A 17,815-nucleotide genomic window follows, 5' to 3' on the forward strand; every position below is an offset into this window, starting at 1 on the left:
CCACTTGCCCGGACAATGAGATTTTACGAGATGATTATGCGAAATATATAATATTTTTTATACGTTTTTTAATGAGTCTCGAGCTATTGTTATTTGCAATGCACTTTTGGTCAACTTTTGTAATAATATTTCGTTACAATGTCGTATTACTAAAATTTCGAAAATGTTAAAAGCTTATAAATTATTATGAAAATTTGAGTGCGACTTACCTAATCGACCGAAAAGTTCGACTCCAAGTGCTGCAAATATAAAGAATAATAGGAAAAATAATAGACCGAGATTTCCAACTTGCGGTAATGCTTGCATCACTGTATCCAGTAAAGCGCGTATCCCCTTTGCCATTTTTAGCAGCTTTAATACTAAAAATGAAAATAAACGATAATGCAGGTGTAATTTTGATGGACAAGAAGGAAATAATGATTTTTAATAAATAGCAATAGCACAACCTCTCGCTATTCTCAGAACTCTCATAACGCGAATGATCGTTGGATTTATTGGAATTATTTTGGACTCGACTTCTTCAAGAACGATGCCGACAACCGAGAGTATGACAATACCAATGTCCAGTTGATTCCATCTATAAAGATAACATTGAATCATACATGTCATAAAAAGTAAGTACGTCGTTTGGTGAAATGTATGTTTACTGACTTGTCCTTTAGGTACAAATGTAGTCCAAGTGCCAGTAGCTTCATGAAAGATTCGAGAATGAAAACGGCCGTAAAGAAATAATTAAATATCTTTAAAGCGTAGGTCAAGGCTTTTGGCATCATATAAAATTCCATCGCCATTGTAACGACATTCAAACCAATCACAGCCGCTATCGCGAGGTCAAAGTACTTGGATGTAACAACGTTGTGGACGAAGAGGCGCGATTTTGAGTAATTAGTATAATAAGGCGGTTCGTGCATTTCTGTAAACATAAGATTATTAATGCAGCTTACGTGCGCCATAACTATATGCACGTAATTCACGTATTTCTTGTAATAAATTCACACTCGAAATATTGAACTATATAGAATACTAACTAAATAGAATACAAAAGTAGACTCCTTTTTTTTCTTTTAAATTTTACAATATTACGACTTAATTAGCAATTGCAACAAAATAGTCTTAATCGATACAATTCTATAACGAGGGCTATTTTATATAGAAATAATCCACAACTCACTTCTTCTTTTCTTCTCCATTTGCAATGCACGTTTAGCAGCTCTTCTTACTCTTTCTTCCTTTTCTTGCTCTTCTCGGCATCGGTGAAAATTTTCAACAACGACACCAACAAACATATTTAAAACGAAAAACCCAACCAATAAGATGAAAGCGATGAAATAGAGTAGTCTCCATTCAGAATAATTTTCAATTGGCTAAGCAAAAAAGCGTCTTATGTAGTAATAAGTTAAATTAATTTACACGTATAAACGTCCATTAATTATAAATATTTATCTTACAACAATTAGTCTTTCTATTAACAACTAGAAATGAACATAAAAAAGGACAATTGTACAATAAATAAATCAATAAATCAATATATATATATATATATATAATTGAAGAGTTATCATTTACATTAATATATTTAAATAATATATTATGTTAATGAAATTTTTATATATATAAAAAAAAAATCAACGCCGTAAATAATTATTTGACTATGTGTAACAAATACCATATAAAATCATTAAAATTAGAATTAAAATATAAAAAAATATGAAATTTCATCTAATATCCAATAAGAAATGTGGAATTATTTATATAATTATGGAATTATTTTGCGTTTGATATATTGTTTTAATGTCATAATCAATTATTTGATTTTATCCAATTTAATAACTTCTCCAAAGTTAATTTAATTTTAATAGTTTACATGTGTTAGAAATATCAGTTGAATGTAACGACTATAATATAGTTCATTTTGAGTACGAGGAAGTTTTACATGCATTAAAAGTTTCTTAAGCTCTGTTTACTGAAAATAAAAATCAAAGATTTTGTATTATCATAGAATATGATTACATAGGATAAAAAATTCTTATTTTTTAAGAATAGAATATACATGGCTTTTTACAATTGACTCGACCTAATTTCAAATAATACCGACGGAAAGATTTAACTTTTGTTTAAATTATTTTAAGCAAAAAACTATACTAAAAGTTTGATAGTACTTTAGCTCTTAATTTATCTGAATTTTCAAAAAAATTCAGGTCCTACATTTTTACATATCCGCTGAAATTGATCATTACACAAAATCATTAATGAGATTTGTTAAAGTAAAATTTTTTAAACGAAAAGATATATTAACGATCGATCGTGATAAAAAGTATAGACAAAGTAGGATATGTTTCCAAACTCTTATGCCTCGAGTTCCAAAAGGCTTATGCCGACAGGACAGTACTTGAGCTCTCATAATTTCGACAATGTGGACAAAGCCTCCTCGGCTCATACAGTGTAATATAGACAGTCGTACCTGTTGATCGACCCCAACGGCATCCAAGCCCGTATACATAATGTTCACCCAGCCGTCCCGCGAGGAAAGAACAAAAAGCGACATGAGCGCCTTGCCGAGATCGTCAAAGTTATACTTTCTGTTGAGCCAGAGGTTGCGCTTGTCGGTCAGGCAGTCGGTTTTGTTGCGCACGTTTTTGATGTCCGGGCCCTCGCAATAGTAGAATGCGCCCTTGAAGAGCTGCACGCCGAGGATGCCAAAGATGACAAAGAATGTGCAGCAAATGAGGACGATGTTGCCGATGGGTCTCAGCGACGATAGGAGCGTCTGCACGACGAGTTTTAAGCCCGGGGCTCGATTAATTACGCGCAACGGTCTCAATGACCTCAGCAGCCGGAACACCTAACCAATCAAATGCAGAAACTTATGTCGGAAGGTTGACACGGAGCTTAAGACAAGGTTATTTGATCCACTTGACGTTCGTTGGACAAAAAGTTTTTACATTTTTTAATTGTCAAGTCAAGTGGTTTTGGTATGTAATAATATGGTTAGTGATTTTATTAAATTTAAGATAATGATATCATTTTCGTAGCAACTAATAAATAATAAAGAATTTTACAATTATCCTAGGATTATATTTGGAAAAGTCTTCAAATTCTTTCAAATTTGCAAAAATTATATTTCACTTTATATTTTATGAACTTTCTTATTTTTCATATTTTGTTTAAGTTTTTGATTTTAAAAACCGTGCATCATAAAATATTTTTTTATCGAATTATTAAGAAAATTTGTCTGTATGCTTGATGGAGGAGGAAGAACCATTTTGTATATTTAATTTCTAATTAAGATTTAGTTAAGTAATTTTCTCAAATCTTCAGCTCTTGTGGTATTATTAAAATATATTTGAAAAAATTGATCTACATTTTATTTTTGTTAGCTGCACAATATTTAATAAAAATTGAAAATACATATCGAACGCTCGAATATTGAACTAACGATAAAATGATTATGCATTTTTATTTTTTTGTAATTATAATTAAAATTAAACTATTAAATATAAATATACAATATAAGGAAATTGAATAAAATGATAATTATGACGGGAATCATATCATTATAAGTATCCAATGGCAGTTATTTTCCAAGTACAATACTCTATATAAAATAAAAGTCACAATTAATAAAATATTGATTAACTATAAAATGACGAATGACACTGCACAGTTATATATTGCTTAATAATATGCATACAAATTTTCTTATAAGTAATAAATCGAACAAGATCATAACAATAATCTTATCTCATCGTATTCATAAAATAATATTTGACGTTATTATCAAAGAGCAACATAAAAGCTCTCCATCATGACAATCATAATAATTGAATAAATTATTCTTACCCTCAATATGCCAAATATTCGTGGACTGCTCGAAGAAAGGAGAGACATGCCAAGATCGATTATGGAAATTACCACAAGTGATCCATCCATTATATTCCATCCTGATGTAAAGTAAGCGTTTGTACCATAAAGCATGCCAGTAGCAACAACCTGTGCACGAAACAAATTGTCGACGCGTTAATAAAATGAAATAAATTGAATATAATTTTTAGTAACTTTAGCATTAGTTTGAAAAAAATTTTCTTTCTCATTCTATTATGCGATAGTTATAAGGAATTATGGTTTCTATGTTGTTTTTCATCTAAAAAATTAATATTTTAATTTTTTCACGTATTAAAAATTCATCAATACATTTATATAAATAATTTGCAAATAGCAGTATTTCAGAGAATGTTCGATGATAAAAACAAATTGATGTCTACCGATATTATATCGATAGGGCATCTTATACAAATCGAGAAATATATTATGCAGACATAAAAAATTTTCTTCTCAAATCTAATATTGTTATGTAAAAACTGTTTAAATAAATATAATTATTTTTCATTACACCGTAACATCACTGCTATTTTACAAACTGACTTGAAGACAGACGTTTGAACTTCTAAAAAATTAATGTTATACTTTAATAATTCTGTTATATTTGTGTATCATAAGATATACTTAATAATATACTTGTGAATGTTGTTTGAAAATATCATAAATAATTATAAATAAAATTGTCTTGTGTTAATATTTTGCGTTAGATTTTCTTTTTAATTTAAAAAAAAAAATATTTAAATTACCAACATCAATTGATTTAAAAAAATTTATTGTTGTGAATAATATACGGTAGACCTAATGCAGTTGCATGCAAAAAGCTCTTCTAACTAAGAAAAATATATGTTCAATTGCTAAATATAAAATAATAAATTCATAATTGATAAATGTAATCAACAAAGTAACCCAATTATAAAAGTAAAATTTCAACTTGAAATCCGAATAAAAATATTTGTTTTCAGTATTTTTATTTTTATTTTTTAATATAGAGATTTACATAAAAATGCATGTTACCTTTACAAACATTTCCACAGCAAAAACAGCAGTAAAAATATAATTGGCGCTCGCGAGGAAAATTCTCTCTTTACTGTCGGGCGGAATGTTCGGTCGTTCCATTGCTAATGTTATGCAATTCAAACCAATAAATAATAGTACCACATTATCGAACCATTTTTGTTCGACAAACCAATGGCAGAAGATACGAAATCTGAAAATTAAATATTGTATACTAAAATACAAATAATGCTTCTAAAACATTTTATAAGTAATTCAACGATACTGTTTCACTATTACATTTAACAATTTGCCGTTTAAATTTTCTGTCTACCATGATAATTTTTGGAAAATCTTCGTTAAACAATGTTAAAAATAAGTATTTATTACAATTATAACATATTTAATTATATATATATGTATATATATAAAGTATATATATAGAATAATTTCTTGAGGCTGAAAAATATTATTGTGAGATACTTCCTTTTTGCATTGTATGTATAATAAATACGTTTACATAAAACTAGATTTATTTTGATATGTATATAAAAAAAATATTATTCATACTCATATTCAAGTCAACAGATATTTTTCCATACTTTTTAATAGTGACTTATTTATTAAAAAACCTACTAAATCATAATTTATTCTAATATAAAAAATTATTAAAATATTAACTACGTATACTTAAACAAAAATACATAATCTTTATGATTATTTATTATAAGAAGAAATCGCTGTAAAAAATGTATATACTAAGCATTGGTTAATCTGAACATTCGGTTATTATATTTTACAAAATCAATTGATAAAAACTAACATAAATAATATCTTACGTAATACATTCTGCTATAACTTTTTTTTTATCTTTCATCTATTTATACATATTTCAATATTTTTATAAGAAAAACATATTCTTTATTTTAAATATTTATTTTATATCACTACTTTTATGAACGAATGAAACTTTGTTCAATCTTTATTTGAAGATCGATTTTTTATACCGATAGTAGTTTATAATAATAGCATTATAACAACAATAATAATAATAAAAAATTTCGTAAATACCTTTGAAAATATTTCAGCTATTTGTTTTTATTATTTCGCAAAAATGAAACGGTGAAATGTATTTTCATTGTATAAATTATTATTTAATTTATTTTATTTTTGTAATCATTATTATCTATAAAAGTAATTTTATTATTTTTAATATAAATAGCTTAAAAGAATGTTTTTTACAAGCAACGCTTTTTATAAAAATTTTTTTAACATATATATTTGGCTACATTGTTCTATCATAGAATTTTATAATTACAAATTTTAACCAAAGCGGTTACTATTATGATAATACATTTATTTTAAAATTAGCATTACTAATAAACATAATAAATTTATTACTGAATTTTCATATTTATATACAATTCATATTTATCATTTATTTGTGTAAAACTGTAACCAATAAATTCTTATAGTATAATTAAGAGTCACGATTTAAAAATGTAAGTAATTTAATTAAAAATAATAAATACTCGTGCTTTAGTAAGTATCAAGACCTTTAATAAATTTGGATTGGTAATTCTTTTACGAAGCCTTATATTCTTTTTATTATTTCGCTTATAAGTTTTTCTATTCTTTTCACTTAACAATGAAATAATGCACCTTTGATTGTAATATCTAAGATTTAGGTAGTGTGGTTAGTGTTTTGTTGTTTTATATGACGGGAATACAAATTTTTTATTTTATTTTCATTAATTTAAAATCGATTTTAATGCTTTGACATTTATAACGTTTTTCCCGGCATATATAATAATGATGAATTTCAATGTTATATTAAATGTTTCGCAAAGGAAGAAGAAACTAACTGGAAAAATTCAATTGTCTAGGAAATTAATTGTGCTGCGTAAAAAAAAAAAATATATATATATATATATATTATACGTAAATGATATCAATGACATTTTACATATATTCTATTATATAAGCTATATTTAGACCATTTATTAACTAAAGAGAAATGTAAGTAAGTATTTCATGTATATAAGGGAAATAATTTGGATAATCTTAATATTGAAATAAAAGCAAACCTATTATTTTGCGGGAACAAGTATAAGGAGTAGTCGTCGCGCTCCTTGAGGCATCCTTTCGGCTCGAAGAACATGAAAATCTTTTTTATTCGTTCGATGCTGCCTGCGCTTCCTTGACCATTCGATGTCGGCGTCTGTTCCCCGGCTCGTAGGTTAAGTTCGGCCTCCTCCTCCGGAAGGCGCTTTATACGGGGCAGTGGCCCAGTCTCGATACTCAAATTATTGATTGTCCTTGGGGTCGAACTCAGTGGCATCTCGTCGAAAGGCAGGATTTTCCTGGACTGAAGACCCTCGTAGCCACGCAGGGAGTTTCGGCGTGACAAGTCGTCTGTCCAGCGCATCTGAAATCGAAATGGATATCACATTTGCTGAATTTGGATTGTTGTGCCGGTTCATCAGCTTCTAATGCCTCGAGTTCACTTGCATTTGCACTCAGTTTTATTGCTACGGTTAATGGCTAATCTATTAATCGACTCGCAGTTGTATGTGGAGTTAGTGTGTACGTTTCCGGTATTCAACATAATACTTAAGAGCTAATGGGGAATCACTTACTTGATTTGACGTTGGTGTGTACCTATGAATAGAGGATCGGCGACTCCTTATGGAATTATTGGGACTAAGGCTACAGTTATTAGTTGTCATGGCAGTTGTGCGATTATTCGGTACATCGCGTTGAGTATCATTTCTTATGGAACCGTGGAGATATCCACCATTGTAATTGGTATAATCTCCGCAACTTCTACAATTAAACGAATAATTGCGAATATAATCCATTCTGCCCCATGCGGCTTGTATTAAATTAATCTTTAATAAATTGTTTTTTTTTTATTGTACATAGTAAGAGCGGATAAATTTTAATTTTTAAATTTAGCATCATTTATGATATAATTCAATATGATTTGAAGAGATATATTTTGCGACAACTACATAAGCACTTTAACTAAAATATTTATATCTATAGAAGCTATTTATAAAAGGATTTATTAAAATGATAATCACAATACGACCTTCTGGAATTTAGATTCACTTAAGTTATCAAATGTATTATATATATTTTCATTTTATTCTAGAAAAAGTATCTGTGTCACTTTGTTGTAACAAATAGGATAAAATACATTATGGAAGTTTACTTAAGCTTGTAAGCGAAATGAGAAGTATAAAGTATGTTAAGCTAATTTAATGCGATTAAAAGGAAACTTACAAGGATTTGTGACCAACGTTGTTCCTTCCATTGTTGAGGATCGTAGCTCGTCCTGGTGATTCCTCTTCCCACTGAGACCACCTTTTTTTTCTTAAAGAAGGCCTTGATAAACGCCAAGAATATCCTCTTTGGATCCTCGGCGGACTAATTGAAATATAAGAACGGATGTGGATAATTACTCTTGATTATGCTTTATTTCATTGATTACATTTTGTTCCAAATTAGTTGCTCTTTAATTAGCATACATTTAAAAATTTCTGTTTTTTTCATTAATTTTTCACTTTTGACAACATATAATCTGATTAAAACTAATTCATTCGAAAAAAATTTTATACGTATGTGCATTTCAAATTGAATGGAAATTAATTTGTTCATAGCTGTGTACTTTTAATGTTCTATAAAAATTATAATATACTCGTATTTTAATAATCAATTATTACTTATTTAAAATAATTTTTAAATAATATTTATACATTGAAAATAATATTTATTCATTTATGTATACTTTTATCTTATAAACATAATTAGCTATATGAACATAATTTTGAAATAAAAATGTTACTTGCATGAGCATCGATTCATCTGTTTCGTTATTATAAGATTATATAAATTATTGTCATTTGTATGCAGAGGCGTCGTTATAATCAAATTTCATAATAGTTCTTTAATATTTAGACATTCAGTGGGTACGATGTTACTATACCTTGAAGTAGAAGTTTCTTTCGGTGTGGAAGAGTTAGTAGAAGAAGTAACAAGGCTAATGCGTCTTGAAGACTGACTGACTAAATTATTTGTTGTGTTTTTATTATTGTTGTCGGGAGGCTTTAAAAAGCCCGAATAAATGCTGCATTGACTCTGTACATTAAAAACAACTGTATTAATAGTGATAATCTAGGGAGTATTACAGGCATAATGATTAGGAAGAATAGTAGGAGGAACAGCTTTATTTGTATTCTAATTAATATACATTTGATGCCACTATAAAATTTATTTTCAATGACTTTTAAAAATTTCAACTTTTTATATGTACAGTATATGGTAGACAAAGACATTGTTTTGTAAAAGTTCTTTAAAAATACTACTCGATCTGTATAACTAAATTGGAGCTGATGCAAATAATACGTGAAAGAATATTTTACCAATACTCATTTAATGTTCATCTTGTAGTCAATAAAGCGTACTTGCATTCTAACGAGTCATCGGTCATGATCACCCATTGAGCAAGTCTATTAGTGGGTTCGAATGGTCATTATATATATATATATATATATATATATATATATATCATTGTAAAACAGATTTATTTGTATCGCGAATTGTCGAGATACGATATTACGGGAATAACGTCGACTTTCCGTAATCTCTAAAATAATAGAAGTTATGTTAAAAGTGTTCGAGTCAATTTAAGAGATTAAAAGAGATATTAAAAGAAGAATCCATAGAGAAATACAATAACTGAGAGATTGATAAGGATTTGTTGGAATTTTTTATGCGTAAGCCAGCAGAAACTTAGATCATATTGTAATGTCGGCCGTTCGACGCGCAACCAAGACATGCGAATGATTCACGAAAGTATGAAAATTATAGACAACTGTACGCATTTGTATTTATCAATTGATCAGGAATTGAATAAATAGCAAGAGCAGCTCATCAGCCAACTTATAAGCTTTTATATTTATTGGATATACCGATAGTTTCAATTTGCACAGTTGATCAAGCATACAATTATTGTTTCAAGCTTACATTTTATTATACTAGAGATAGTCTCTAGATTATTTTTTACATTAGATCAATCGTTTATATCTTTACTTACAGTTTGCGGTACAGCAGTGAGAATATTAATTATAGTTATGATCATGAATCATTTATATTTCAATCAATGTGCAACTAAAAATATTACATTCTAATTGAAGAAAAAAGATGTTATTATCTTATATGATATTATTATTTATAAATTCTTACGATACGAAGGCGTATTTGCTTAGTATTTATTACATAGTGATATTATTTGTCAAATTTAGATTTTATTAGAATAAAGTTACTCAATTAATTGCGTTGATTGTAGGGCGTTTAAATTCCTTGAATGTTTAATAATTAATTGAAACGCGGCATTGTCACAAATATCGAAGAAAACAATTACGATTAAATAACTCACGGACGATCGATCAATGGATTCGATCGAGAGGGTCGTTGGGTAAATGGCCCGGAAATTGAGGTCTCGATAGCCAGTATCAAGGGTCGTGTTGGGCGAGTCCTGGGGCGTGGCTGCCGTGTGGGTTATGATTGGGGGCTGAGTCCCGGTGTTACTTCCCATCATTTTACTCTCCTTTTGGATATTACACTTTGGCTCGTCGAGTGGATGATGCTTCCAAACTTGTTGGTTGCGCTTCTCACGGCTGTAATTGTCCTTATACTTTCGCAGCTCCTCGCAGCTTTGCCAAGAGTTCTTTTGATCCTTGATAGGACGTATGGATACGCACGATTTAAGAACAAAAACTTACTTTATTATGAGAAATCGTTGATTTGCCGCTTTACAATCGCGTATAATCGTTTTATGTGACTGTTATCTCATATGAGACAAATTATAGAATGTAGTTGTGTATTAAATAGTTCAACTAATTATTCTTAAAGAAGTGTCTAATTTTTCGGCTAAAACTATTTGTCAAAAAAGTTCTATCGAAGAATTATCTGATTGATTATTAAAGATTTTCCGATTCTTTTACTCTTTCACGTATATATATATATATTTCTTTTTTTTATAATAGTTAATATTTTTTTCTAGACACATTATTGTAAAAATTGAAATTTGTAATATTAAATATATTATTTACTACAAAGGTTTTATTTACAATATTTATTATATAAGGTTCCACGCACGGAATTGCATAGTGTAAAATTTTAAAATATGCTAATAACTCATTGAATAGAAGAAGATGTATTTATAACAGTGACTTTCAATTTCTATACAGAAATTCTATCTGGAATATTCATTATTTAGAAATACAACTACTTCAATGTGCTTTAGAATTAAAAATTAATAGGTATTAATTTTTGTTTTTGTTTTTTGTTTTGTTTTGAAGTCTATTGTAACTGCGACTTGCATCAAAACTATAATCGATAGAGCGAAGGTTCCTTTATACCTGTGTATAAGTATCGCTGTCGGAAATAGAATGAGATCGCGATATTCTTGAGGATCCTTCTTCACTGCCAAGTCCAGCCTCTTTAGCCGCCAGCCTTGCTAATTCCCTTTGCTCTCGTTCACGCCTTTCGTTTCTCTAACATTGTATAAAATTTTCGTTTTAGAATAGTTCAACTTTATATATGTTTTAGAATTGTCTGATCGCAATTATAAAAATAAACAAAATTGTCGATAATGTAACAAACGTTATCATTTTATTTTATTTTATTATTATTAATTTCATTTTATATTATGCATATTATAGTAATATGCACATTGTAGTTTGACATATTATCTAATTAGATTCAATAATACCAATGTACATTATCAATAATATCAATAATATCAAAGCAATATTAATGTAAAATTAGACATTTCAACAATTTTTTTATTACCTTTATATTAAAGATAATTGCGAAACCAGAGTTATACAATTGAATGAATTTAAAAAAAGTCTACAAATAATTTACCTTCTAATATACATTTTGCATACTAAGTACATTCAACTAATGAGACAATTCGTTATAATATCTCATTGATGTACATAACAATAACGAATATGCAGTTGCACATAAAAATTAAAATGTATATTATGTGAGTCTGTAATTGGGTTTACCTCGGAAGAAAAGCCCTCCACCAAGATAGCAACTAGCAAATTGAAGAGTACGTAGTTACCGAAGGTCATTAGAGCAACGAAATATAAAGCCGCCCAGTGAGATGTTTTCTGCATTCCGTTAAATAGAACAACGTTCCAATCCTCTTGCGTCAGAATCTGGATAAAAGAGAACAAATAAAGCGCAATGCGCGAATTAAAATCTTCCATTATTATTCTGAAGTTCGATTTATCTTTCGTCACGCGGTTTTCTCCCTGTGCACTTTGTAATTACAATCATGGTATTCTATTAATTGAATTTAATTGCAGAGATAGTAATACAAAATAGACTTTCGTGCTTTGTAGTTGATTTATCATTGTTTTATTAATATGACTGTACAATTTATTTGTTACTTTACTGAAAGTCATAAATTTTATAATAATTATTTCAAAATTCATCTATGCAATTGCGTTATTTAAGTAGAGCGATCAGTAAGACAAATCGAACTTGAGCGACTAGTAAGCGCATCGTCCCTGAAGAAATTTGAGATTGAAAGATAAGAAGATTTTTAATAACTGTACATTTCTTCAAAATTATCCGTAGATAAAAAAAAGTGTTAAAAGCTACTATACGAGCGAAGAAATAGATTATTATGATTTTAAAAATCGATAAGTAAATAATAAGCACGGAAAAGCATTTATTTACAAAGCAAGATAAAAAAAAACTATATAAATGTTTAAAGAGCAAGTATATATATATATATATGTATATTAGTGAGTAAGATATTGCGTTAACGATCTTAAGGTTATAAATATCGATAAAACAGCACAGAAAATAAAAATAATAGAACACATTTACGAGAATCCTTTTGTGATATAATTTTAGCTTCAAAAACGATATATTCCGATATGTACAGTCGATAAAGTCGAAATGAATTTCAACAACATTTTGTATAGCACACACTTTTTATCGAAAATCACGCGATGATGTATATAAAATACGATCAAATTATAAGCGTGAATTGATTATAACAAAACAGCTTCATCAAGATATGGATCTATGCCCATCTAGGCCCACAAATCACACAGTATTTCACGAATATTTCCAATGTTTGTTTTAATCGAGATTAATCTTTCATTATTAAAATTTTAATTTTAATTATTAAAAAAATCTAAAGTTTTATGCTTCATTTTAATATGCGTATAAAAATATAAAGAATTACATTGCAATCGTATAAGACGTATCCAATTAAAAATAGACTGCCAATTGAAGGATTTCTATGCTATTATTATACAGTTAAAGTTAATTACAATTATTATCATGATTATAATATTATATTATTAATCATTTTTATGTATAATGTAATAAAGGTGAGCGAGAAAAATCTCCCCTTCAATCAATAAAATATAAACTGAATTAATAAAAGTGTATCAATATTATATAGGTTATATAATACATAATACTCGTGTGATTTAATTGGGCAAATTTTACATATGACATATAATTTTACATAGCCATATGGTTTCATTTGGCGCAAAAAAGATAATTAGTGAAGTGTGTATTATAGATCACTTTGTAGATAAGTAAGACGCATATGAGAGAACTGATATACGTGTGTAAGTGAGCACGAGACTGAGAGATTTAGACGAAGGTGAAGAGAGTTGAAATAAGAGACAAATAGAATAGCGCAAAGAGAGATTGAGATGGAGAAAGAGAGAGCAAGAGAAAAAGAGAAATAGAGAGAGAGAGAGAGAGAGAGAGAGAGAGAGAGTGTGTGTGTGTGAGTGAGTGAGAGAGAGAGAGGGAAGGGGGACAGACAGACCGACAGACAGACAGACAAACAGAGAGAGAGAGAGAGAGAGAGAGAGAGAGAGAGAGACTGTGTAAGTGAAAAAAGGGAACAGTGGTACCTGAAAGACGGTTACAAGTGCCCAGACGATGTCGTTGAAATGTTTGCGATCACAGCGACACAACGGGTGGCGCGAGACCACTTCGGCACAGGTACAGGGCCGACTCCGGTCCGCCCACATGCAAAACTTACCCCCGAACAGGTACATCCCTAGGATGCTGTAACCGAGACATAATCCCCCAAGGCCTAAAGTACACAACTTTTTCTTCCGAGGAATACAAGGACGCGTCGTATCTCGATTTCTCGGAGCTCGCCCATTTCTCTTCAGCGCCTCAGCTTGCACTTTCCCGAAGTTTTCTCAAATGCAAAACACGTGTTTTCGTATTTTGCTAAGCTAAAGCCAAGCGAGCTACTCTATGTACGAAAATAACTCCAAATTCATGTATTATTAATTCAACCATATGATGCTTTTATATATTTAAGAGCTGCAATTGAAAGCCCAGCAGTGCTTTTAACTCTCTCCATCACGCTAAAAGTTCTTACGATTTATTTTTATACGACTTTTGTACATTCAGTGATATAAGAAAATCAATCCTCTTATCAAATTTATAACCGTATCTTTTATAAAAGTTATTTAATCATAATTTTATCAGTAGATTAAATTTTAAGTTCGACATAGCTAATGTAGCATTCGCAACCGCTCCAATACATATATATTATTAAAAAAAAACTCAAAAAACTATAAGCCATCAGTTTTTTGTTGTTGTAATTCTAAAGCAGTGAAAATTATTTTAAATAAATTTGTTTCTTTAGCGTATTAATATAAATATAAATTAATAATACATTCGTTTAGCATTGTTTTAAAATCTATAGTGGTTGACAATATTTTACTTTATACCGTACTAAATAGAGGTGAAAATAGTGTAAATAAATTGAAAATGATGCGAATGGCATTGCAATTTACTTTTTAAATTTATAGAGAATCAATGAAAACTATAGAAAAATGAAATGTCTTGATTTAATTGAATTTGAATGTTTTAGGTAAATTAATTCATTTATAAATAAAGTTATTCCCAAGCTTTATGAATTAATACCTGCCAAACCTCCTTGATTATGGAATATATTTTTTCTTTCTTTCTTTATTCAATTACGGTTTTGAGAATGAATCTAATTCTTATTGGCACGAAAACAATGCGGGAGCTATAATACATTTCATAGTGACAAAATTAATTCGCTCCTAATTAAGTCTGCGGAGAAATGCAGAGATGTAAAGGTTAAGCTTTCCCGAAGTTAGTGTTCGTAATGTGAAAATAGGTATATTCGTGGTTCACATAAATCGATGGGCGAGCTCCATGGAGAGTTTTAAATGAAAAGATGCCTAATAAAATAATCGTATAGACATTGCCGGATAAGCTCGAGTCAATTACGTTCTGCAAAATCGGTATACTCAAAATAAGAATAATATACATGAAAAAAACGTATAAAATGTCCACAATAAGTATATGCAAAGGTATAAAATTGATATATTACTTTTATTGTTATTCTGTTCATTTGATTCGATTGATAAATGGAGAATATTGTTAATTAATGTAGAAATATATCTTATTTCATTTGTTAAAAACGAAAACTTTAATGCATTTCATTATTTTGAGTTAAATGAACAGATGAATTATAGATAATACCGTTTAATGCAGAATGCTGAATTGTGTATTTACCATATGAAATGTCAACAGAAAAGTTCTTTTAAAATTACGGAATTTCTAAGAATACACATATTACGATATATTTAATACTATCTCAAAGCCATTTCTACTTAGTTTTATTCATAAATGCATTTACAAAACTAGTTCGAGCTTCAAATTATGCCCAAGCTTTATAAAAAAAATTACTTTAGCTTATATTATAATATATGATTATATTCGATATTATTTTTATGACTTAATAGTATCTGAAATCGTATATATTTACATTACTATTGCAGCTTATTGTAGCTTATATGCAATGATTATTTAAAAAATTAAGCATTAAATTAATAAGTTTTAAAATGAACTGCTACTATTATTATGATGTATATTTAGTATTGAAAATGAAAAATGAAAATACCCAGATTAATTTTTAAAATATACTTGCGTGCACATAAAATAACAATCGACCACAGTATTTAATGAATATAAATGGAGATATTTTATATTTATAAATTTATCTTAATATTTATGGATTAGAAACAATGAATTATTTCAATTAGAAAAAATTATACCCATTAAATTAATAATAAGTGTAGACAAATCGGAATAAATTTTCGAATATAATCAATGAACGTTTTATAAGGCTTTAAAAGATTGTATTGATCCTTTATTCGTAATAATTATGTGCGATATAATAATTCTTAGAACTTTTCAGTTCACAGTGTCCTAAGGATAGACTTTTTTTAGTTATATTGTCGTAAAGTGGGTGAAGAATTCACAACGGAAGGATAGGAAGCTGTGAGTATAACATTAAAACTCTCTCTAAGCAATAAAGGATTCATTATTCACTGTCTCTTAAAAAGAAAATAATAAAGTAAGAACTACATTTTCTCTCTCTATATGTATATACACACACACACATATATATATATATATATATATATATATATATGGGGCAGAATATATACTGCGTTTTCTCTCTTATATGCAGTTGGAATGCGACACAACTCTTCCATTTTTCTCTTTACGCTTTAAAACTTATGAAATTTAAATAAGTTATTTGAAACATTTGGAAGTTGCCATTTTTACTTTGCATCATGTTCCAACTAAATTGGTTTATCAATATTATTAATATACTTTTTTAAATTAACTACTACTTGACCTAAATATAAAGTTACTAGCTACCGAAGGATAAAATTATATTAAATTTGAACGTGTGAGTGTGCATTTCATATGGGCATAAATGTGCGTATATATATATATACACACACAAGTATGCGCTTATGGTGCGTTAAGCTGTTAAGTTCTCAATTCACTTCTAATATATTTAGTAGGCATTCGGTTTTAACGAAACTTTACTAAGGAATAACATTTCGGTGTAAATATTAAAAGTGCGAACAAGATATTTTCCATAATTTTATTCTCATATTCTTTCTTATATACTTTATTTTTTATAGTTTAATTATTTATAACTGTTTACTGTATAATTGCTTTGTTATTGGCGTTTGGTCGGTCAATTATCGACTTTTTTCAATTCAATTTTTTTCTATTTGTCTTTACCGTGTAATTGGTTAATTGATTGTTATATAAATTGTAATATCCATTATAAAACCACTTTTACAGTTTTTGCTGATCAGGTTTTTAACGACATGATATACTTTGTCGCGATAGCAAAATGTATGATACTTTTGAGAAAATATTATAATTTTATAATACTATAGTAAATAGTGTACAACGTGTTGACGACATTAGCCGTATAATTTACATCAAACACACACGCGCACAAATATATATATATATATATATATATATATATATATATATATATACATATATACAAGTGCACGCGTACATTTACATGCAAAGCGGTCAAGTATAATGGAATACTGCGGAAGAACTACGGATAAGATTAGAAACTGCGTTATTTGCAGTGATCCAATGCAGTTGCAGATTAATAATTCAAATAATAATCTTGGAGACGTGTTTCTACTTTTGAATAACTTGTGTACTTCGGGTTTTAAAGAAGTAGTTCTACGGAAATTAATTTCTGTTCTAATTCAATAATAAAGGAAAGTATTTTTACCTTACAGTATTAATAATTTGGAAAATATTACAAGCTATTTAAATGAAATTTATCGCCATTCAGTTAAATTGGCTTTAATATAATAGAAATTTAGTCGCTTTCTATATATATATATTTCGAAATAAATTGAAATTGAAATATAATTTCATCTCCGAATAATGTACCCTATAAATAAAACTGATATATAATATTCTTATTCATTAAATACTGATCTTTCAATTATAGAATTCAAATTTATTTAAAATAATTCGCTCATTTCGTTGCAAT

The 17,815-nt window shown here is 28.5% G+C and overlaps 1 protein-coding gene across 1 annotated transcript in view; it reads right to left on the reverse strand.

Annotated features, from left to right (window-relative positions):
* The window catches only part of Ca-alpha1T (Ca[2+]-channel protein alpha[[1]] subunit T), a 121,303-nt gene that overhangs the window by 3,977 nt on the left and 99,511 nt on the right, over nucleotides 1-17,815 (reverse strand). Inside the window, exons 19-32 of the mRNA XM_011498861.1 lie at nucleotides 11,955-12,110; nucleotides 11,301-11,435; nucleotides 10,316-10,615; nucleotides 8,864-9,015; nucleotides 8,161-8,304; nucleotides 7,512-7,695; nucleotides 6,960-7,300; nucleotides 4,894-5,086; nucleotides 3,841-3,990; nucleotides 2,462-2,842; nucleotides 1,172-1,364; nucleotides 652-913; nucleotides 447-577; nucleotides 210-359 (exon numbers count right to left, since the gene is read on the reverse strand). Coding sequence (XP_011497163.1) covers nucleotides 210-359; nucleotides 447-577; nucleotides 652-913; nucleotides 1,172-1,364; nucleotides 2,462-2,842; nucleotides 3,841-3,990; nucleotides 4,894-5,086; nucleotides 6,960-7,300; nucleotides 7,512-7,695; nucleotides 8,161-8,304; nucleotides 8,864-9,015; nucleotides 10,316-10,615; nucleotides 11,301-11,435; nucleotides 11,955-12,110 — 2,872 coding nt within the window. The remainder of the gene's footprint in view (nucleotides 1-209; nucleotides 360-446; nucleotides 578-651; nucleotides 914-1,171; nucleotides 1,365-2,461; nucleotides 2,843-3,840; nucleotides 3,991-4,893; nucleotides 5,087-6,959; nucleotides 7,301-7,511; nucleotides 7,696-8,160; nucleotides 8,305-8,863; nucleotides 9,016-10,315; nucleotides 10,616-11,300; nucleotides 11,436-11,954; nucleotides 12,111-17,815) is intronic.

This window comes from Ceratosolen solmsi, unplaced genomic scaffold, assembly GCF_000503995.2.
Source record: "Ceratosolen solmsi marchali unplaced genomic scaffold, CerSol_1.0 scaffold30, whole genome shotgun sequence".
Lineage (NCBI taxonomy): Eukaryota > Metazoa > Arthropoda > Insecta > Hymenoptera > Agaonidae > Ceratosolen > Ceratosolen solmsi.